A 22,509-nucleotide genomic window follows, 5' to 3' on the forward strand; every position below is an offset into this window, starting at 1 on the left:
AAAGTGGATCTGTTTGATAAGTGAATTTACGTTGTGATAATTTGCCTTAGGTACCAACCGCATTAGCTATGCTGTTCAGGGGGCACATGAAGGCGGTATATTTGCACTTTGCATGCTGCGTGACGGCACTCTCGTATCTGGTGGGGGTAAAGACCGAAAACTGATCTCTTGGGACCGTAACTACCAGAAGATACAAGAAACTGAGGTGAGATTTCTGGGCCAGAAATGCTATCATTTCCAGTTTGTGCAGATCACCATGACATTTTTTACTTTGTTTTTGCATTTCCTTTAGTTCGCCAGTAAATCTTGAATATACTCCCAACAGCAGTTCTGAACTTGTATTGGTAATCTTTGGGGTTGTCCTGATAACTTAATATTAAATTTTCCTGACGATTAAAATTTAAGATACAGAACATCAGAAAAATGTGTTAACCTGCGACTAAAGACATCACTACAGAGTGTGGGTATCTCGTTTGATGTCAGCTAGGTAATATTACGGAGAGGAAAGGGAAACGCCAGTCTTATATCTTGATATTAGGCATCCTGATGTTTCAAGCAAAGAATACTATGGGAATGTCGAACGGTGCCACAGTAGCATAGTGGTTAGTTCAACACTGTTACAGCTTGGGGTGTTGTGTGATTGAAGTTCAGTTTCAGGGCTGTCTGTAGAAAGTTTCAATATCTTTCCCGTGAGCACATTGATTTTCTCGGATCCTCTGGTTTACTCCCAGATTCTAAAGATGAACCGGTTAATAGAGGAATTGGTCATTGTAAGTTGTCCTGTGATTAGGCCTGTGTAAAATAGGTGGGTTGCTGGGTGGTGCACCTCACTGGGCCGCAAGGGCTGTTCTCTGAATAAATAAACCCAAGATGTGCAACACTTCAGAAAAGTTGTGCAGTGGATGCACAAATCAGCTACCAAATTTATGCAAATAAAATTTCACATGGCTTTTAGAACAGTGAGAGAAATGGCCCAATTTGAAAGATAGACTAAAAAGCGCTAATTTTTCAAAATCTATTTTTCTCCTATATGTCTCGTTCCCCATCCCATCGCCTCCTGTTCTTCTCTTCAGGACTACCGGATTGATAATAAGTAAACAGTGTTCAAAATATTGAAGAAAGTATGAAGTGTTAGTGTTAAGGTTGGATGTGCACAGTAATCATTGTGAAGCCACTCTGTGTATCAAGCCATTCGAAACTTTTGCAATGATTGCCTGTAATTGCAAATACATACTATAATAACTAATATTAACTCTGAAAACATCATAGTTCTGACAGAAAAATAAATCAAATTCCAACTCATGTTTATGTTCTCACTTACATATTCTATATTTGAAGCTCATTCACTAATAAGAGGGATCTGTTAATAGTATTTGATCTATTAATTATAAAGGCAGGTACAATATGGCAAAAATAAAGTGAGCAATCATTCTACTGATTTAGTCAGACTGCCTGTTCAATAGCTTCTAAAATCATTACATTGCTCTTGTGAACCCAGGCCAGTGTTTTACAAGCCAACTTTGATTTGGAAGTACTTTTCCTTGTACTTGCAACACGGAAACATTCCCATGCTCCCAGATAAATACAGTAAAATTTAAAATGTTTGTCTACATGACACTAGGCACCATCATCCAGATCAGTTGCTGGAAACAACAGGTAGAGGTAGCGGTTTGTAAAGCCATGGAAACAATTGAGAATTAAATCCTATTTGGTTAGACTACAATGCTTCCTCCTTCCAGTTCATCTCCCTTGCAGCGATGTGAATGAATTATCATCTGGAGTCAGTTACAACCACATCCGTTTGTAAATTGCATTGGATTATTTATTCTGAAAATTCAAGCTCAAGTTGAACTGCTATAGGAAGAACAGAATATAATTTCTCATTTTATTCCCTCAGATTTCTTTAACGTACCTCTTGTATATATTATGAAATGGAAATAAGTTAAGAACGGAATGGGCCTGGATTAAGCAAAATTTTCTTCCCGTCCAATGTGAAGTAAATGTGGGCAAACTCTTGCTGACAACAAACAATGCACAATTCTGTTATGGAATCTCCTCCTAGTGCCAGCAACAATCCAAAACCTAACCATAACCATTAACTTTATGTTGGTACTCTGCCAACTGTACATCTTTACATGTGATTTCATAACCTTATGGCCTTGTACTACGAACATCATTTTGCCAGACTACACCTACAGTATTATTATTCACTCTTTGATACAGGTTCCTGAGCAGTTTGGTCCAGTCAGGACAGTAACTGAAGGAAGGGGAGAAGTGTTACTGATTGGCACAACAAGGAATTTCATCTTACAAGGCACTTTATCTGGAGACTTTCACCCCATCACCCAGGTAGGAGCAGATGCCCTCCAAATAGTCACAGTTTATCTCTGCCATATCCTTGAATTGATGAAAGAGTGACTTACAATAAATCATTATCACAAATCTAGCTACAACACAAACGTTACCATCACAGGGTCTGATTAATCCCCATTGTAAATTGCTCATGTGGAACTCACCAATGTCAAAGTGGCCTTTTAGACTTGAGATATTTATCTGTCTTCTTTAGAAAGATCCTGAGCAGGTTGGCTTTCCTTTTCTGTGAATCATCCTGACTATGGTTTACAACTGGATAGCTAATGAGCAGAAATCTGAATTTCAATTGATGTTGTTGAACTCTTCCCTGCTGTTGGAGAGGCAGCTTTTTCATTTATTGTTCTTTATACATAGTGGCCAATGAGCCTTCTTATAACCAATGATATTCGAACACATTAGACAGCAGTCAACGGTAGACAGGGGTGAAGAATCATTGCTTCTTTGCGTGGGTTCTCCACCTGCTGGGATCCTGTTCAGAAAGTCTCTTTATAACAGAAGGAAATATGAACTTCTTAGCCATAAGTAATTCTGTTATTAATATCCAATAACCAGCCTGAAATAAACTTTTCAACTAGATAAAAATTCAGTATCACAAAGTATAAGGTTTTGAAAAATCATCATCTCGAAGGAAAATGGCACGTTGGTCTTCATTTCAAAGGAGTTGAAGTTTAGAAATGGGGAAATAATAATATAACTATATAGAGTCTGGTAAGCAACACTTAGTTCAATAGCTCAATACAGACAAATTCACAGAAAACAGGAGCAGGGGTTATTCACCTGGCCTCTTCAATATGATTCTGGCTGATTTGCCCCAGGCCTCAACTCCCCTTTTGTGCCAGTTCACCAAAGCCTTAACTTCCATTTCTTCAAAAATGTACTTAATTCCTCAAATACCTCTGGTGATCAATACTTCACAACCTTTGAGGCAGAAATTTCCAGATAGTCACCATTCTTTGCCAGAAGGAATAGTTATGTGCCTGTGTTTTAAATGCTCTTCTCTGATCTTGTACCCGTGACCCCTCATTCAAGATTCTCCCACTCGTGGAAACATCTCAGCATCAACCCTGTCATGTGCCTTGTTATGACTTTGACTTTTAATAAGGTCTCCCTTCATCCTTCCATTTGGCAGGGGGGTGGGGACCAGAGTGAAGGGACTCAGGATAGGACAGGTGGTGAAAAAGCAAAGGTAATGTGCAGTCAGACTGTTAGGAAGGGCAGTCAGATGACAGGACAAAATTGCAGCCAGCAGGGTGAGTATCAGTGCATTAGGGTTGCAGAATCAAAAAGGGTTGCAAATACAGTACTCAAAGTATTATATCTCAATAAGAAATAAGGTGGATGATCTTGTTCCACTTTTACAGATTGTCGGGTATGATGTTGTGGCCGTTACTGAGTCATGGCTGAAGGATGGTTGTAGTTGGGAGCTGAATGTCCAAGATTACGTATTGTATCAGAGGGATAGGAAGGTGGACGGAGGGGGTAGCATGACTCTGCTGGTAAAGAACGGAATCAAATCTTTAGAAAGGTGTGCCGTACGATTGGAAGATGTTGAATCCTTGTGGGTTGAGTTAAGCAACTGCAGAGGTAAAAGGACTGATGGCAGGCCCCCCCAACAGTAGCTGGGATGTGGACTACAGAATATAACAGGAAATAGAAAAGGCATATCAAAAGGGCAATGTTATGATAGTCATGGGAGATTTTAACACGCAGGTAGATTGGAAAAATTGGGTCGGTAATGGATCTCAAGAGAGTGAGTTTGTTGAATGCCTATGAGATGGCTTTTTAGAGCAGCTTGTTGTTGAGCCTACTAGGGTATCAGCTATAACGGATTGGGTGTTACACAATGAACCGGAAGCAATTACAGAGCTTAGGTTAAAGGAACTCTTAGGAGACAGTGATCACAATATGATTGAGTTCAATTTGAAATTTGATAGGGAAAAATTAAAGTCTGATGTAGCAGTATTTTGGTGGAGTAAAGGAAATTACAGTGGAATGAGAGAGGAGCTGGCCAAAGTAAGTTGGAAGGAGAGCTGGCAGAAATGACAGCAGAGCAGCAGTGGCTTAAGTTTCTGAGAAAAATGGGGAGGGTGCAGGATAGATAGATAGGAAGATAGATAGATATACTTTATTGATCCTGAGGGAAATTGGGTTTCATTACAGCCACACCAACCAAGAATAGAGCATAAATATAGCAATACAAAAACCACAAACAATCAAACAACAAAATGCAAACTATGCCAGATGGAAAATAAGTCCAGGACCAGCCTTTTAGCTCAGGGTATCTGACCCTCCACGGGAGGAGCTACAAGTTCGATGGCCACAGGCAGGAACGACCTCTCGTGACGCCCAGTGTTGAATCTCGGTGGAATGTGGCCGAAGTCCAACAGCAAAAAGTTCAATATCCGGTCTACAAACACGTTTCTCGATCATAATATGACCCAGATTGCACCATCCATTGTTAACCAGATCAGTAAGCACCCAACTCCTTTACGCTTACCGCTCTCAGTGCACTTCCGGTCAGCCGGAACGGTCTGGAAGCCGTCCATGGAGAAGTTTTGCCCGGGTATGTCCTCGTGCAGCCCCGTTCCAGTGAAACACATAACACTGCACTCCCGAAATGTTCTCTGACGCCCGGCTAGCGCCGTGAACTCGTCCATTTTATTACCCACCGAACTCCTCTTCTCCATAAGTCTCTATTGTCTCGACCCGGTCCTCTTTCCTCACCTTTGTGATCTCCCTCTGCATCCTCTGTGTGTTTTCCTCCAGATTTCAGCAGGGGTGTCCGCCGCTCTGCTCGCTAAACTGGCCGGCGTAAGCTCAATCAGCTGGTCCCTGGAATACACAATGCTACCATGCTTCTGTCCCGCTAATGAGATGTGTCGGAATGTAACTATTTCCAACGCTAAAAACCCAAATAAAACTCCCTCTACCAGCATGTTAGAGAGGGTGCAGCTTCGACGTGTTACCGTGCAAAAAAAATACACGAAACATAACGTGAGTTAAAAAGTAAGAAGGAAAAAGTAAGAATACTGGTCTGGAACGGCTGTAACAGGTTGCATGCACGACCGGCGCATGCGCACAAAGGTTCCAAAAATACTTTAATGGCAAAATAGTACAACCGTGGCTGAGAAGGGAAGCCAAAGCTAATGTAGAAGCAAAAGAGAGGGCATACAACAAAGCGAAAACTAACGGAAAGATAGAGGATTGGGAAGCTTTTAAAAGCCTACAGAAAGCAACTAAAAGAACCTTTAAGAGGGAAAAGATGAAATATGAAACATGGTGTATATTTGGGTTTTCAGAAGTCCTTTGACAAGGTACCATGCATGAGGCTGCTTAACAAGTTAAAAGCCCATGGTATTACAGGAAAGGTACTGGCATGGTTAGAGCATTGGCTGATTGGTAGGAGGCAGCGAGTGGGAACAAAAGGATCCTTTTCTGGTTGGCCGCCAGTGACTAGTTTTGTTCCGCAGGCTCGGTGTTGGGACCACTTCTTTTTATATCAATGATTTAGACGTTGGAATGGATGGCTGTTTTGTCAAGTTTGCAGATGATACAAAGATTGGTGAAGTGGCAGGTAGTACTGAGGAAACAGGTAGGCTGCAGAAGGACTTAGACAGATTAGGAGAATGGGCAAGAGAGTGGCAAATGAAATACAATGTTGGAAAATACATCATCATGCATTTTTGTAGAAGAAATAAATGTGCAGACTATTTTCTAAATAGGGAGAAAATCCAGACATCTGAGATGCAAAGGGACTTGGAAGTCCTTGTGCAGAACACCTGAAAGGTTAACTTGCAGGTTGAGTTGGTGTTGAGGAAGGCAAATGCCATGTTAGCATTCATTTCAAGAGGTCTGGAATATAAGAGCAGAGATGCGATGCTGAGGTTTTATAAAGCACTGGTGAGTCTTTATACTCACCTTGAGTATTTTGAACAGTTTTACACTCCTTATCTAAGAAAATATGTGCTGGCATTGGAGAGAGTTCAGAGGAGGTTCACAAGAATGATTCTGGGAATGAAAGGGTTATCATATGAGGAACATTTGACGGCTCTGGGTCTGTACTCGCAGAAATTTAGAAGGATGAGTGGGGATCTCATTGAAATCTTTCGAATGTTGAAAGGCCTAGATAGAGTAGATGTGGAAAGGATGTTTCTCATGGTGGGGGAGTCTCGGACAAGAGAGCAGAGTATCAGAATAGAGGGGCGTCCATTTAAAACAGAGATGCAGGGAAATTTCTTTAGCAAGAGGGTGATAAATTTGTGGAATTTGTCACCACAGGCAGCTTTGGAGGCCAGGTCATTGGGTGTATTTAAGGCGGAAATTGATAGTTTCTTGATTGACCATGGCCTCAAAGATTACAGGGAGAAGGCCAGGGAGTGGGGCTGAGGAGGATAAAAAAAGGATCAGCCATGATTAAATGGGGAGCAGACTCAATGGGCCAAATGGCCTAATTCTGCTCCTGTGTCTTACTGTTTGATTACAGTACATGAAGTACTTTATATTGATCCATGTTTATTTCTGGCATCATCCTGGCTAATGACCCCTTTTGTTTCTATGTTGTCTTTAACTTCCCTTGTCAGCCGCGGTTGTGTCATCCTCCCTTTAGAATACTTCTTCTTCTTCAGGATGAGTCTATCCTGTGCCTTCTGAATTGCTTCCAGAAACTCTAGCCATTGCTGTTTTGCTATCATTCCAGCTAATGACCCTTTCCAATCAAATTTGGCCAGATCTTCTCTCATGCCTCTCTAATTCCTTTTACTCCACTGTATTGATACATCTGACTTTAGCTTCTCCCTCTCAAAATGGAAGGTGAATTCTATCATGTTATGATCACTAGCTCCTATGGGTTCCTTTACCTTAAAGCTTCCTAATTAAATTTGGTTCATTACACAAGATCCATTCCAGTAATGCCCTTTCCCTAGTGGGTGTAACCACGAGCTGCTCTAAACATCCATCTTGTAGGCATTCTACAAATTCCCTCTCTTGGGATCCAGCACCAATCTGATTTTCCCAATCTACCTGTATATTGAAATCCCCCATAACTATCATAACATTGCCCCTTTTTACTTGCCTTTTCTATCTCCTGTTGTAATTTCTACTCCATATCCTGGCTACTGTACAAAGGCCTTTACCTAACTCCCATTGAAGCCTTTTTATGCTTGTAGTTTTTAACTCTACACACAAGGATTCTACATATTTCCCTGTTTCTAAGGATTTAATTTCATTTTTTTCCCAACAGAGTCACCTCACACCCTCTGCCTTCTTGCCTGTCCTTTCAATACAATGCGTATCCTTGGATGGTAAGCTCCCAACTCTGATCTATCAAACTCTGCCTTATATATACATAAAGACTTGGCCTCCACAGGTGCCCGTGCCAAATAATTCCACAGATTCACTACTCTCTGGCTAAGGGAATTCTTTCTCATCTCCCTTCTAAAAGGACTACCCTCTATTCTGAGATTCCTCCACCATTGGAAGCATCCTCTCTACATCCACTCTGTCAAGGTCTTTCACCATTTGATAGGTTTCAATTAGGTCACCCCTTATTCTTCTGAATTCCAGTGAATACAAGCCTAGGGCCATCAGATGCTGTTCGTACGACAAGCCATTCAATCCTGGAATCATCTTTGTGAACTTCCTTTGATCATTCTCCAGTTTCAGATCATCCTTTCTAAAGTAAGGAGCCCCAAACTACTCACAATACTTCAACTGAGACTTCACCAGTGCTTTATGAAGTCTCAACATTACATCCTTGCTTTTATATTTTAGTCCTCTTGAAATTAATGCTAACGTTGCATTTGCCTTCCTTATCACTGACTGAAGCTGCAAATTAACCTTTGGGAAATCCTGCACAATGACTACCAAGTCCTTTGCACCTCAGTTTTTTTTTTGTATTTACTCTCTATTTAGAAAATAGTCAACCCTTTCATTTCTTCTACCAAAATCTTCCACCTGCCATGTCTTTGGCCATTCTCATAACCTGTCTGTCCTTCTGTAGCTTCTCGACTTCCTCAAAACTACCTGCCCCTCCACCTAACTTCATATTGTCTGCAAACTTTGCAACAAAGCCATCAATTCCATCATCCAAATTATTGACTTAAAAGAATTGGTCCCAACACAGACCCCTGTGGAACACTACTAGTCACCAGTAGCCAACCAGAAAAGGCTCCCTTTATTCCCACTCTTTGCCTCCTGCCAATCAGTCACTGTTGCTTTTAATTAAAAAAAAGATCATTATTATTATTATTGAGGGGAACAGCCACGGGGTACTCTGCACAGGTTCCCTATTCCGTATCCCTCTCCAGACAGTCCGTCTGGTATCTGCCTTCTGCAACTTAGGAGCTACTTAGAAGGTAGTTACCCCTATCTATCACCTCCTTCTTGTTCCGTATGAGCCAAAGGCCATCATGCTGCAACTCCAGTTCCTTAACACGGTCTATAAGGACTTGGAACTTGATGCACTTCATGTAGATCTAGTTATCAGGGAGACTGGAGGTTTCCCAGAGTTGCCAAATCTCACACAAAGAACATGCTGCCAACACTGGACCCATTCTCAAACCACTAGCTATGTTCTAATAGACGAAGAAGTTGCTTTAAGCTGCTTTGTTTCTTCTACACTACCTGCAGGGTCACACAGATGAACTGTGGGGTCTAGCCGTCCACCCAAGCAAGGAACAATTCCTAACATGTGGGCATGACAAACATATCACTCTCTGGGACGCTGTCACCCATCAACCTATCTGGAGCAAGATCATAGAGGTATCAAACTGTCAACATCCCACTCTACATTATTTTCCTAATCAGAATATTCAATTGCATTCATTATGTTATTTAGGCTGGAAAGATCAATATTTAATTAAAGACAATTGGAGATTGTTAGAAGTGTTCATGAATGGAGAAAGTCCAAGGAATCTTAATCCCAACAGAATGGCAAGAAAGATTACAGACAAGAATTTTCAAGTTCTATTTATCTATTTGAGATACTCTTAATAACAAAAATGCCGCTGGTCTTGGTGCAGCAAGGTTAAAATATGGTTATAGCATAGTTTAATTATCAGAACACTGTAATTTAAAGGAAATGTTTGCTTAACCAAAAATACTCCACCTACATAATTACTATATACTGTATGTTTTAAACAATTGAGACTTTCAAGCCCTCCGTCTCATGGGGTTCAATTAGTCTATTACTAATAGTCTGTGCTTCTGAATTTGTTTCATCCAAACTTTAGGACCCAGCTCAATCTGCTGGTTTTCATCCATCAGGATGTGTTGTTGCTATAGGAACCCAAACTGGAAGGTAAGAATGAATGAGGCTTTTTCTCTATTAAAATGAGCAATGCCAGTTGTTTTGTTTCAATGCAAATTATTAATGTAAGTTTACTACAAAATAAAAAATAAAGTTAAATTAGTGTGGAACAGATTGTAACCCTAAAATTCATCTAGCAGTGCAATGTTTTATAAACATGGCAGTGGGATTTTAATCTAAACCCCAATAACTAACTAAAAATGACCAACAATTCCATACGGTACTACAAGCTACGAGAAATTGTAGGGCATACACCATATTTAGCTGGATAGTGTTTGAGTGATAGTAGTTGGAATGCAATAAACAATTGATATAATTCACTTTTTTTCATGAGAAAACATGGCTTGGAATTGACCTGAGCCTTTCAGTAGAAGGAGCCCCTGCCTAGAGGGTAAAAACTATTGCTGTATTAGTTAAAGTGCCTGTTCCTTTCTGGGCCATTGTCAGCAATGAAAATTCAAGTTCATTCTTCCAGGAAGTCTTCCAGTTTTAAGGTAGGCTTTTCTTCTGTGAGTGGCCTCAGCACCAAACTCCCCCATCCCAAGTTTCCATATCCAATGGCACTATATCCCATTAACCTGCAGGTATTCGATGTCACAACTCTACCCCTTATAATTAAAAAAGTGTCCCTTTTCACTCAGAGGCAAGGCTGTATTTCTTGCATAACATTAGGCCTACCCCATTTTAATGCACAGTTACCTGCATAAGGCCCAAAATTCCTAATTATAACCCACAAGGTAGGATGCACATCGTGTGCCACAGAACAAACTGCTTGGCTTGGTCAAAATGAGCTTTACCAGATGTAATTTTACGTTTAAACAAGTCCTAGAACATGTTTGCAAACTCTGATTTTGGAATACTACCATTTGTTCAATTATTTATCATTTATGTCAGAAAATAGCTAATGAAGCAAGAATTGGTGTTAACCTGAGAGCTGTGTAACAAGAGTGAACCCTACTGGTGGGCTATGGAATTGCTGACACAAGTGAAATGCGTGGATGGGCTAGATCTTACTGGCAGTAACCTGCTGCCTCCAATCACAACTATTCCATGTCTTCCCTTACCTGGTTTGAATATGGAAGGTTTTCCTTGCTGGTCCTAAATTCAAAGGTATTGCCCAATCAAGAGCAGGTCACCTCATTACAGGAAGGATGTGGATACTATAGAGAGAGTGCAGAGGAGATTTACGAGGATATTGCCTGGACTGGAGAGCATGCCTTATGAGAATAGGTTGAGTGAACTTGTCCTTTTCTCCTTGAAGCAACAGAGGATGAGAGGTGACCTGATAGAGGTGTATAAGATGATGAGAGGCATTGATCGTGTGGATAGCCAGAAGCTTTTTCCCGGGGCTGAAATTGCTAACAGGAGGGGGTATAGTTTTAACGTGCTTGGAAGTAGGTACAAGCAGGGTGTCAGAGGTAAGTTTTTCACACAGCGATTGATGGGTGTGTAGAATGCACTGCCAGTGACTGTGGTAGAGGTGGATACAATAGGGTCTTGTATGAGCCTTTTAGGTGTATGGAGCTTAGAAAAATAGAGGGCCATGTGATAGGGAAATTCTAAGCAGTTTCTAGAATAGGTGACATGGTCGGCACAACATTGTGGGCCGAAGGGCCTGTGATGTGCTGTAGATTTCTCTGTTCAATGTTCTAGGGTCTCAAGCTACACCCCTGAAACACCCCGGCCCCTGACAGGGTTTTGCCAGCTGTCAAAGAGCTCAAAGTTTTTAAATATACTAGTGTATCCTTGAGTTTCAGATAAATGAAAAATCTTTAAAATGATGTAAATGTTTTGAAAATTAAATTTATATATTTCAAACAAATGAAATTGGATGATAACACTAAAAATGAAACAATGAACTAAAATGGTATTTTCCCTACAATTTCCTCTGTGGACCAACAACTCCCTTTGCAATCAATATGGTTGTGATCCTCTGGTTAGTCTTGTCCTGTCCCGGTGCAGCATCCAGGAGTCAGTTCCACACTGCAGGTGCAAGAGAATCTCAGCAAGCTTGAACCCTGCTACTGAACTTAATGGAAACCAGGGATGGAATGCTTTGATATTGTCCCCTCTATTGCGGAGGCAATTCAGAACATCAATGCTTGATCAAGCACACACCAGCACCCTGCTTCTGTTCAATCTGGGTCCATATTTGAACCAAGCACCTTTCTTCACATTTGTGTAGTGTATAGTCCCAGAGTGGTAGTTTCCACAAATGGGAATGTGACTACTTTTAATGCTCAGCTTCAGCTGTGAGCTCTGACCCATTTTAACTGGATCTAGACAGGTGAAACTGGGCAGGCTGCACCTGAACTTGAGAGATCAATGTCAAGCAGGTTTGCTTGAGCTTTTGGAGAAGGTTTAAACTAGGTTGGCAGCAGTTGGGAACAAGAGAGTTAGGTCAGATGATGGAGCAGTTGGCGTAAAGGTATATGCAATGTTTAGAAAGACTGAGGAAGGATAGGCAGCAAATAGGACATGAATGCAGTCAGCTGGATGAGTTGAAATGTGGTTAATGTGAGAACTATTAAGAACATGGTCGATGTATTTAGAGCATGGCTCGGAACGTGGACCTTCATGGTTGTGGCCATGTCACAAGTGCAAGATGTTCCTGGTTTAGATGTTTCAAAAGGAATAGGGAGAGAGTTAAAAGAGGAGGGTGTGGGGGAAGTGGCATTGCTAAACAGGGATAATATCGCAGCTGAAGAAAGGGAGGACATTACGAAGGGATACTCTGCTGAGTCAGTGTGGGTGAAAAATCAGAAACAGGAAGGGAGAAATCATTCTATTGGCCCCCCAGTATTCATAGGGACACCTAGGAAGAGATACGTAGGCAGATTTTGGAAAGGTACAAAAATAAAAGGGTTGTTGTCCTGAGTAAGTCCAACTTCCCTGATATTGATTGGCACCTCCTTAGTGCAGAAGGTTTAGATGGGGCAGAAATTATTAGGTGTGTCCAGGAAGGATTCTTGACATAGAATGTGGACAAGACGACTAGAAAAGAAGCAATAAGATAATATTTGGCAGATACTTGGGATCATAACTTAAGAGCAGATGTTCTCGGAGAAACGCAAGGCAGAAATGTGGAGGTTGCTTAGGGAGCACTTGCATGTGGTTTTGGATAGTTTAGTCCCCTTGAGGAAGGGAAGGGATGGTATGGTTAAGGAACGATGGTTAATGAGAAAATTGGAGCATCTAGTAAAGAGGGAGAATGGAGTGTTAGGAAGCAAAAATCAGACAGGGCTTTTGAGCATTATAAAATAGCCAAGAAGGAGCTTAAGAAGGGATTTAGGAGATCTGAAGGGGCCATAAGAAGGCCTTGGTGGATAAGATTGCCCAAAAACCCCATGCTATTCTACACATATGTGAGGAACAGGAAGATGACTCGAATGAGGGTAGAACCGATCAGAGATAAAGGACGTAACATGGGTGGAGTTGGAGGAGGTAGGAGAGGTTTTTAATGAGTATTTTGCTTCAGTATTCACCAGGGAGAGGGACTTACACAAATGTGAGGTCATCATAGAACAGGCTATTATGCTGGAGCATGTCAAGGTTAAGAAAGATGCAGTGTTAGAGCTGCTGAAAAACATTCGGATAGGTAAGTGCACAGGGCTGTATGGGATATACCTCAGGTTACTGTGGAAGCGAGGAAAGAGATTGATGATATCTTTGCATCCTCCATGGCCACAGAAATAGTAACAGAGGATCGAGGGTGGGAAATGTTCCACTGTTCAAGAAAGGTAATAGGGGAAATTCTCAGAACTATAGACCCATAAGTCCTACGTTAGTAGTGGGAAAATCAATAAGGATTCTTAGGGACAGAATTTACTGGCATTTGGAGAAGCAGAGTCTATGACAGTCAGCATGGCTTTGTGAGGGATAGGTCATGCCTCACAAACATGATTGAGTTTTTCAAGGAGTTAACAAAACAAATTGATGAAGGTAGAGCTGTGGATGTGGTGTATATGGAGTCTAGTGAGGCGTTTGACAAGATACCCTATGGTAGACACATCCAGGGTGTCATGAGGCATTGGATCCATGGAAATTTGGCTGTGTGGATTCACAATTGGCTTGCCCACAGAAGACTGTGGGTGGTAGTGGATGAAGTGTATTTTGCCTGGAGTTCAGTGGTTCACAGGGATCTGTTCTGGGACGCCTATTCCTTTTAATTTTTATAAATGAATTGGATGAGGAGGGTGAAGGAAGGTTTTCAGATGGCACCAAGTTTAATGGAGTTATGGATGATGTCATTAGTTAAAATGGATATACTGTATGTAGACAAGAATGGAGAAATGGCAGATGGAGTTAAATCTGGAAGAGTGTAAAGTGATACACTGTGAAAGATTGAACTTGAAGGTGGAGATCAAGGTTAATGGCAGGATTCTCAGCAGTGTGGAGGACTGAAGGATCTTGGGGTCTAAGTTCGTAGATCCTTCAAAGCTGCTACATAAGATGATAGGTTGGTTAGGAAGTCCTATGGTGTGTTGAGGAACTGAGTTCAAGACCCACGAGCTTATGTTGCAACACTATAAAACTCTGGTTAGAGCACATTTGTAAATTGAAACCATAGAAACCATAGAAAAACTACAGCACAGAAAACAGGCCTTTTGGCCCTTCTTGGCTGTGCCGAACCATTTTCTGCCTTGTCCCACTGACCTCCACACGGACCATATCCCTCCATACACCTCCCATCCATGTATCTGTCCAATTTATTCTTAAATGTTAAAAAAGAACCCGCATTTACCACCTTGTCTGGCAGCTCATTCCACACTCCCACCACTCTCTGTGTGAAGAAGCCCCCCCCCCAATGTTTCCTTTAAACTTTTCCCCCTTCACCCTTAATCCATGTCCTCTGTTTTTTCTCCCCCCTTGCCTCAGTGGAAAAAGCCTGCTTGCATTCACTCTGTCTATACCCATCATAATTTTATATACCTCTATCAAATCTCCCCTCATTCTTCTATGCTCCAGGGAATAAAGTCCTAACCTATTCAACCTTTCTCTGTAACTGAGTTTCTCAAGTCCCGGCAACGTCCTTGTAAACCTTCTCTGCACTCTTTCAACCTTATTAATATCCTTCCTGTAATTTGGTGACCAAAACTGAACACAATACTCCAGATTCGGCCTCACCAATTCCTTATACAGCCTCATCATAACATTCCAGCTCTTATACTCAATACTTTGATTATTAAAGGCCAATGTACCAAAAGCTCTCTTTACAACCTATCTAACTGTGACGCCACTTTTAGGGAATTTTGTATCTGTATTCCCAGATCCCTCTGTTCTACTGCACTCCTCAGTGCCTTACCATTTACCCTGTATGTTCTACCTTGGTTTGTCCTTCCAAAGTGCAATACCTCACACTTGTCTGTATTAATCTCCATCTGCCATTTTTCAGCCCATTTTCTCAGCTGGTCCAAATCCCTCTGCAAGCTTTGAAAACCTTCCGCACTGTCCACTACACCTCCAATTTTTTTTCTCATCAGCAAATTTGCTGATCCAATTTACCACATTATCATCCAGATCATTGATATAGATGACAAATAACAATGGACCCAGCACTGATCCCTATGGCACACCATTAGTCACAGGCCTCCACTCTGAGAAGCAATGTCTACTACCACTCTCTGGCTTCTTCCATCGAGCCAATGTCTAATCCAATTTACCACCTCTCCATGTATACCTAGCGACGGAATTTTCCTAACTAACCTCCCATGCGGGACCTTGTCAAAGGCCTTACTGAGGTCCACGTAGACAACATCCACTGCCTTCCCTTCATCCACTTTCCTGGTAACCTCCTTGAAAAACTCCAATAGATTGGTCAAACATGACCTACCACGCACAAAGCCATGTTGACTCTCCCTAATAAGTCCCTGTCTATCCAAATGCTTGTAGCTTCTGTCTCTTAGTACTCCCTCCAATAACTTGCCCACTACCGACGTCAAATTTACCAGCCTATAATTTCCCGGATTACTTTTTGATCCTTTTTTAAACAACGGAACAACATGAGCCATTCTCCAATCCTCCGGCACCTCACCCATAGACACCAACATTCTAAATATATCTGCCAGGGCCCCTGCAATTTCAACACTAGTCTCCTTCAAGGTTCGAGGGAATACCCTGTCAGGTCCTGGGGATTTATCCGCTTTAATTTGCCTCAAGATAGCAAGCACCTCCTCCTTTTCAATCTGTACAGTTTCCATGATCTCACTACTTGTTTCCCTTAATTCCATAGACGTCATGCCAGTTTCCTTAGTAAATACAGACGCAAAAAAAACATTTAAGATCCCCCCCATTTCTTTTGGTTCCGCACATAGCCGACACATAGTAATATTGTGTTCCGTACTAGTTGCACCATTATTGGAAGGATCTGGAAGCTTTGGAGATGATGCAGAGGAAATTTACCAAGGTGCTGCATGGATTAGAGAGCACGTCTTATGAGGAAAGGTTGAGCAAACTAGGGCTTTTCTCTTTGGAGTGAAGGAGGATGAGTTAATTTGATAAAGGTATATAAGATTATGAGGGGCATAGATACTGTACATAGAGCAGACAGGGTGACAATGGCCAGTACTGGAGAATATCTATTTAAGGTGAGTGACAAAATGTTTAGCAGTGATGTCAGAGGAAGGGCTTTTTCACAGACAGTGGTTGGTGCCTGGAGCGCACTGCCAGGGGTGGGGGTAGAGGCTTTTAAGAGATATGTGTAAGACTCTCCGATAGGCACATGGATGTAAGAAGAATGGAGAGTGATGAGTCATGTAGGAGGGATGGGGTAGATTGATCAGTGGGTTGGTTTATATATGTTGTCACAGTGTTGTGGGCATAAGGGCCATACTATGCTGTATTGTTTTATGTTCTAAATCAAAAGGGGATCAGTACCAATAAAATAATCTAACACTGGTTCCACTCATATTGAAATAATCTAACTGAAGTATAACGTAACAGAGCCACTGTTTCATTATTATGGTCAATTATACAATTAACCTCTAGTGGCAACTAACCAATACACAGCTGGATTTTGCATGTGTGATCCCTTAATAAATGGAATGGTTCCATCATCACCGGGACGTCCCCAAACAAGTTTCAATGATATTCTAGCAACCAACAGTGGCTCCAGTGGAAACTGGAAGGCATTCCAGTTAATGGTGCACTTTGAAAACATGGAAAACTTAAACAATTCTGATGAAGGCCATTCAGTTCATCTTGTCCATGCCTGTCTGCAGCCTCGAGGTTGCAGATACAGGAGTGAATGCCCAAGCCCTGCCTGTGTATGGTGAGGTTTCCATCGCCATGCTATTTTCAGGTAGTGAGCTCCAGATTCCTCCCACTTTCTGCGAAAATAATACAGTTTTCCTCATACCCCACCCCCACCCCACCCCGTCCCCCACCGAATCAGTCTACCAGATTATTTACATCTATGGCTATTAGTTGTTAATCCCCCTGCTAAAGGAAAGAGGTTCTTCCAGCTTATTCTGTCTAGGGCCCTCTTTGAGTTCCCTCTCAGCCCCTCTGTACTGGTGCTTGTTCAGAAGACATTTAGAACTGAGCAGTGAATTTTGTTTCATTAACAGGTGGTTAGTCCTGGATACAGAGTCAAAAGATCTGGTGACAGTTCACACTGATGGGAATGAGCAGCTCTCAGTCATGCGTTATTCACCAGGTACCCAGCTCTTTTGAAGTTCTGCTGATAAATTATGCCTAGAATTTTATTTCAGAGCCTTGCAAAGGAAGAAAGCATTTCTAGGCCATTGTTTCCCCTGACTGATATGAATTTTCACAGCTTCAGGCCTGTAACTGTCCAATGCGAAGTTATAAATCTCAAAGTATAACTGATGGTTTTGAGCTGGAAATGAGCATTCAAAGCGGCAGAGATCAAGTCTCTCGTTGCCAGCATCAGGAGCGGAGGAAGGGAGAACTAAAACCTTCATTTTAAAAGGAAACATTTCTGGACAATAATGGCAGAGAAAAGAGTGGGCCAATTGGATAGCTGTATGAATCTCTGATTCAAAGTTATAACTATCTGTGTCTTTCTTTTTACTTGCTGCAATCTTGGCAAGGAAGTGCATCTCATCTTTTATTAATGTATATTTTCCATTTGACTTCTTCACTTTCCTATAAACGTTTTCCTGTCCATCTCTTTATTGACTCTTCATATCATGATACCTTAACCTTAATATGCCACACTGCCAGACTCTCTATAGTTGCTGTGGAGTTGTACAACTAATTAGAATCAGGTTTATCATCACCGGTGTGTGTCGTGAAATTCGTTAACTTAGCAGCAGTAGAACAAAGCAATACATGATAATACAGGGGAAAAAAGTAGTGAGGTAATGTTCAAGGGTTCAATGTCCATTTAGGAGTCAGGTGGCAAGGGGGAAGAAGCTGTTCCTGAATTGCTCTGTGTGTGCTTTCAGGCTTCTGTACCTCCTTCCTGATGGTAACAGTGAGAAAAGGGCATGTCCTGGGTGGTCAGGATCCTTAATGTTGGATGCTGCCTTCCTAAGGCACCACTCCTTGAAGATGTCTTGGATACTATGAAGTCTGGTACCCATGACAGAGATGACTAATTTTACAACTTTCTGCAGCTTCTTTCTGTCCTGTGCAGTCACCCCCTCCCACCCCCCAGACCAGACAGTGATGCAGCATGTCAGAAAGCTCTCCACTTTCCATCTATAGAAGTTTTCGAGTGTCTTATGTGACAAACCAAATCTCCTCAAACTCCTAATGAAATATAGTCACTGTTGCTTTCTTTATAGCTACATCACTATGTTGGGACCAGTTCAGATCCTCAGAGATCGTGATGTCCAGGAACTTGAACTCGATGGCTATGGGTAACATATTCAATAGGATAGGAACATACTTCATGGAATAAACTATACCAGGCAGAGCTGAGAAATCAGAATATTCAGATTTCCAGGATGCTTTCCTTACCACTTGTTTTTGTAACACTTAAGCTTTCAATTATCTATCTACTGACACAGCTGCATTACATGGAAGTTTTATTCATGACTTGTACTTTAAAAATGTTATCACAGCAAATTAGATCCAGGTATTATCCTCCAAAATACATGGCATTTTATATCCATGAGTATCACAATATTTGGTTTAGGTCGTGGTAAGTGTGGTTAGAATTGTTAATGAATGTTCTATTTTGCAACGTGTAACTCAGAAACAGCAATAGAGCAGAAAATATCCTGACAGGTAGCATCTGTCTAAAACTACAAGGGGAATTATACAAGATATATTTAAATAAGAATATATATTTAGCCATACTTTTGCAAATTATCAAAAATATTTTATTTTCAAATCAGAAATGCAATTAAGCTTACATTGAGTTTACCTCAGAGTCGGACAAAATTATGGTCATACTGCTTTCAAAATTGTATCATTAACCATTTTTGAGCCTAATTTCAGTAAGCAATGAACTCTTACAAATAAAAGTTGATTTTTGTTGTAACATTATTTAATTCTTCTGACTGGTATATCTTTAGTTTGTATGATGTCCTACCTGTAGCATGATAATTTATTTGTGTATTTTGAGAAGAATGTTATATTTTTAATAATCATGGTTTACTTCAATTAAATTCAGTAACTTATTTTACTTTGTGATTTGTTTTGCTTTTAGAAGGAAACTTTTTAGCTATTGGCTCGCATGATAATTATATCTACATCTACACACTGAGTGAAAATGGCAGAAAATACAGTCGAGTTGGTAAATGCTCAGTAAGTTGAATTTAATTCTAAATTAGGTTTAATGCTTATTTATCCTTGCTGACCTTTTGGGCTTTTTAACTATGAAAGTGGTATAAGTAGAATGATGCTGAATTAGCCTTGGTTATAAAGTGTTATCAAATATCAGAAACTAACAGGCAGCAGCTATAAGTTAAAATTAGACTAAATTTCTCAGCAGCCCAATTAATTCGGTGAATAAAGAGGAAAGGGCATTGATGACCGACCTGAACTTTTCATCTGAAAACCAGGTGCAACAATGTTTTTAGATCAATGTGTAACTTTTCTTTGCATACAATTTTCAGAAACAGCTCCAAAAGGACAGTTACGTATAACCATAACTATTTCACTATGTAATCCAGATAGATATTTCTTCCCTCTCCTAGGGTCACTCCAGTTTTATCACACACCTTGACTGGTCGACTGATTCTCAGTATTTAATCTCTAATTCTGGTGATTATGAGATCCTATACTGTAAGTATTACATTTGTTAGATTCTAAATAAACATTAGTTTGATTTGCAATTTGTTTCAAAGAACGATTTGTGTCTTCCAAAATAAATAATGTGTATTGACTCCCTGTCCAATTTTGAAATTCTGATCCTCACTGCAAATCCTCTCTATCATTGTAAACTTTGATTGTCTTGCCCTTTGCAAGGGCAGCATTATGTTATGTTGTGCCACCACTGATGCTTTAAACCACTTGAGCCTTGAGCCCTGCAATCCTTTCTCTAAGTCTCTGTATGTCTACCTCTCATTCTCTCTCCCTTTAAACCTACCAGATACATCTCTTTATGTAACCCAGATTTTGTTTGATAACACTCCTTTCAAACAACTTTCAATGTTTGAATGTATTAAAGTTACGATACAAATATTTTGTTGTTGAATGGTCTGTTAGACTCTTAATTAATAATTTCTGTCACATATTGGGGTGGCACGGTAGAGTAGTGGTTAGCACAATGCTTTACCGTACATGGGACCCGGGTTCAATTCCCATCATTGCTTGTAAGAAGTTTGTATGTTCTCCCTGTGACCACGTTGGTTTCCTCCCACAATCCAAGGAGGGACTGGTTGGGAAGTTAATTGGTCATTATATATTGTCCCATTAAATCAAAGGCTTTCTGAGCAGCATGGCTCAAAGGCCAGAAGTGCCTATATTTGAATAATAATAATATTCATGTGATATTTCCATGAGAGAGGATTTCTTTGATGACAAGATCGGTGTCTTTATGGCTGTTCATGTCCAGCATTAGTAATTAGCTTTTATGAATAGTTAAAGACATGCCTGTGGTTACATGGGCTGTCTATTGTATGCTTCTGTCTCTCCTGACCTCATATCATCAGGCTAATACTTTTAGACTTCTTTCAAGGATAAACAATACAATGAAACTAAATGATAGATGCTGAAGCAGTACCAATGTTAATTCTTAAAATTTCCCATAATATCAAGGTAGAATTTGACTGGAAGTAGACTTGCAAGAACAAATGATTTAATTTTTACATGTCAGAGTGAGCAGGGGATCACTACAAATTTAATAGTGAAACTCATTTGCATGTTTCTTCAATCTAAAAGTCTAATATAGCAGTGGTGACAGTCATCCATGAGTGACGAGTTAATCGTAGGAAATAATTACTCTGCAGAATGATTAGGACTACTTGTCACCAGAGTCTCCAGGATCTATCCATCACTTGACTGTGTAGTACCCAAGCCAATGTCACTGTGCCTGAAATAATTTCCTGGTTAATGAACTCATCTTAGCCTGAAAAGAATTCATCTCAAACTCTAGACCTGTTAGCCTGACATCAGTGGTTGGGAAGTTGTTGGAATCAATTGTTAGGGATGAGATTACAGAATACCTGGAGACACATGACAAGATAAGCCAACGCCAGCATGGGCATGGTTTCCTGAAAGGAAAATCCTGCCTGACAAACCTACTGCAATTTTTTGAGGAAATTACAAGCAGGGTAGACAAAGGAGATGCAGTAGACATGGTGTACTTAGATTTTCAGTAGGCCTTTGACAAGGTGCCGCACATGAGGCTGCTTAGCAAGATAAGATCCCATGGAATCACAGGGAAGTTACTAGCATGAGTGGAGCATTGGCTGATTGGCAGAAAACAGAGAGTGGGAATAAAGGGATCCTATTCTGGCTGGCTGCTAGTTACCATTGGAGTTCCAAAGGGGTCGGTGTTGGGATCTCTGATTTTTACGATCTATGTCAATGATTTGGACCATGGGATTAATGGATTTGTGGCTAAGTTTGCCAATGATACAAAGATAGGTGGAGGAAGGGGTAGTATTGAGGAAACAGAGAGCCTGCAGAGAGACTTAGATAGTTTAGGGGAATGGGCAAAGAAGTGGCAGATGAAATACAATGTTGGAAAATGTATGGGCATGCACTTTGGTGGAAGGAATAAACAGGCAGACTATTATTTAGGTGGGGAGAGAATTCAAAGTGCAGAGATGCAAAGAGACTTGGGAGTCCTTGTGCACAATACCCTAAAGGTTAATCTCCACGTTGATTCGGTGGTGCAGAAGGTGAATGAAATGTTGGCATTCATTTCCAGAGGTATAGAATATAAGAGCAGAGATGTGATGTTGAGGCTCTATAAGGCAGTCATGAGACCACACTTGGAGTATTGTGTGCAGTTTTGGGCTCCTTATTTTAGAAAGGATATACTAACATTGAAGAGGGTTCAGAGGAGACTCACGAGAATAATTCCAGGAATGAAAGGGTTACCATATGAGGAGCATCTGGCAGCTCTTGGGCCGTATTCCCTGGAGTTCAGGAGAATAAGGGGGGATCTCATAGAAACACTCCAAATGTTAAAAGGCCTGAACAGATTAGATATGGTAAAGTTATTTCCCATGGTAGAGGGTTCTAGGACAAGAGGGCACAACTTCAGGATTGAAGGACATCTTTTTAGAACTGAGATGCGGAGAAATTACTTTAGTCAGAGGGTGGTAAATCTGTGGAATTTATTGCCATGAGCAGCTGTGGAGGGCCAAGTCATTGGGTGTATTTAAGGCGGAGAAAGATATGTTCTTGATTAGCCAGAGTATCAAAGGGTATGGGGAGAAGGCAGGGGAGTGGGGATGACTTGA

At 40.9% G+C, this 22,509-nt stretch overlaps 1 protein-coding gene across 9 annotated transcripts in view; it reads left to right on the forward strand.

Annotated features, from left to right (window-relative positions):
- eml1 (EMAP like 1) overlaps window positions 1-22,509 on the forward strand; it is a 231,638-nt gene that overhangs the window by 191,229 nt on the left and 17,900 nt on the right. For all 9 annotated transcript variants that reach the window (XR_011887510.1, XM_072270357.1, XM_072270332.1 and 6 more), the window contains 7 exons: window positions 51-205; window positions 2,224-2,349; window positions 9,001-9,132; window positions 9,603-9,670; window positions 17,248-17,336; window positions 19,302-19,399; window positions 19,792-19,879. Coding sequence is in view for 8 of the 9 variants with exons in the window: in XM_072270357.1 (XP_072126458.1) it covers window positions 51-205; window positions 2,224-2,349; window positions 9,001-9,132; window positions 9,603-9,670; window positions 17,248-17,336; window positions 19,302-19,399; window positions 19,792-19,879 (756 nt within the window). In the remaining variant the exon portion in view is untranslated. The remainder of the gene's footprint in view (window positions 1-50; window positions 206-2,223; window positions 2,350-9,000; window positions 9,133-9,602; window positions 9,671-17,247; window positions 17,337-19,301; window positions 19,400-19,791; window positions 19,880-22,509) is intronic.

Source organism: Mobula birostris, chromosome 1, assembly GCF_030028105.1.
Source record: "Mobula birostris isolate sMobBir1 chromosome 1, sMobBir1.hap1, whole genome shotgun sequence".
In the NCBI taxonomy this organism is placed as follows: Eukaryota; Metazoa; Chordata; class Chondrichthyes; order Myliobatiformes; family Myliobatidae; genus Mobula; species Mobula birostris.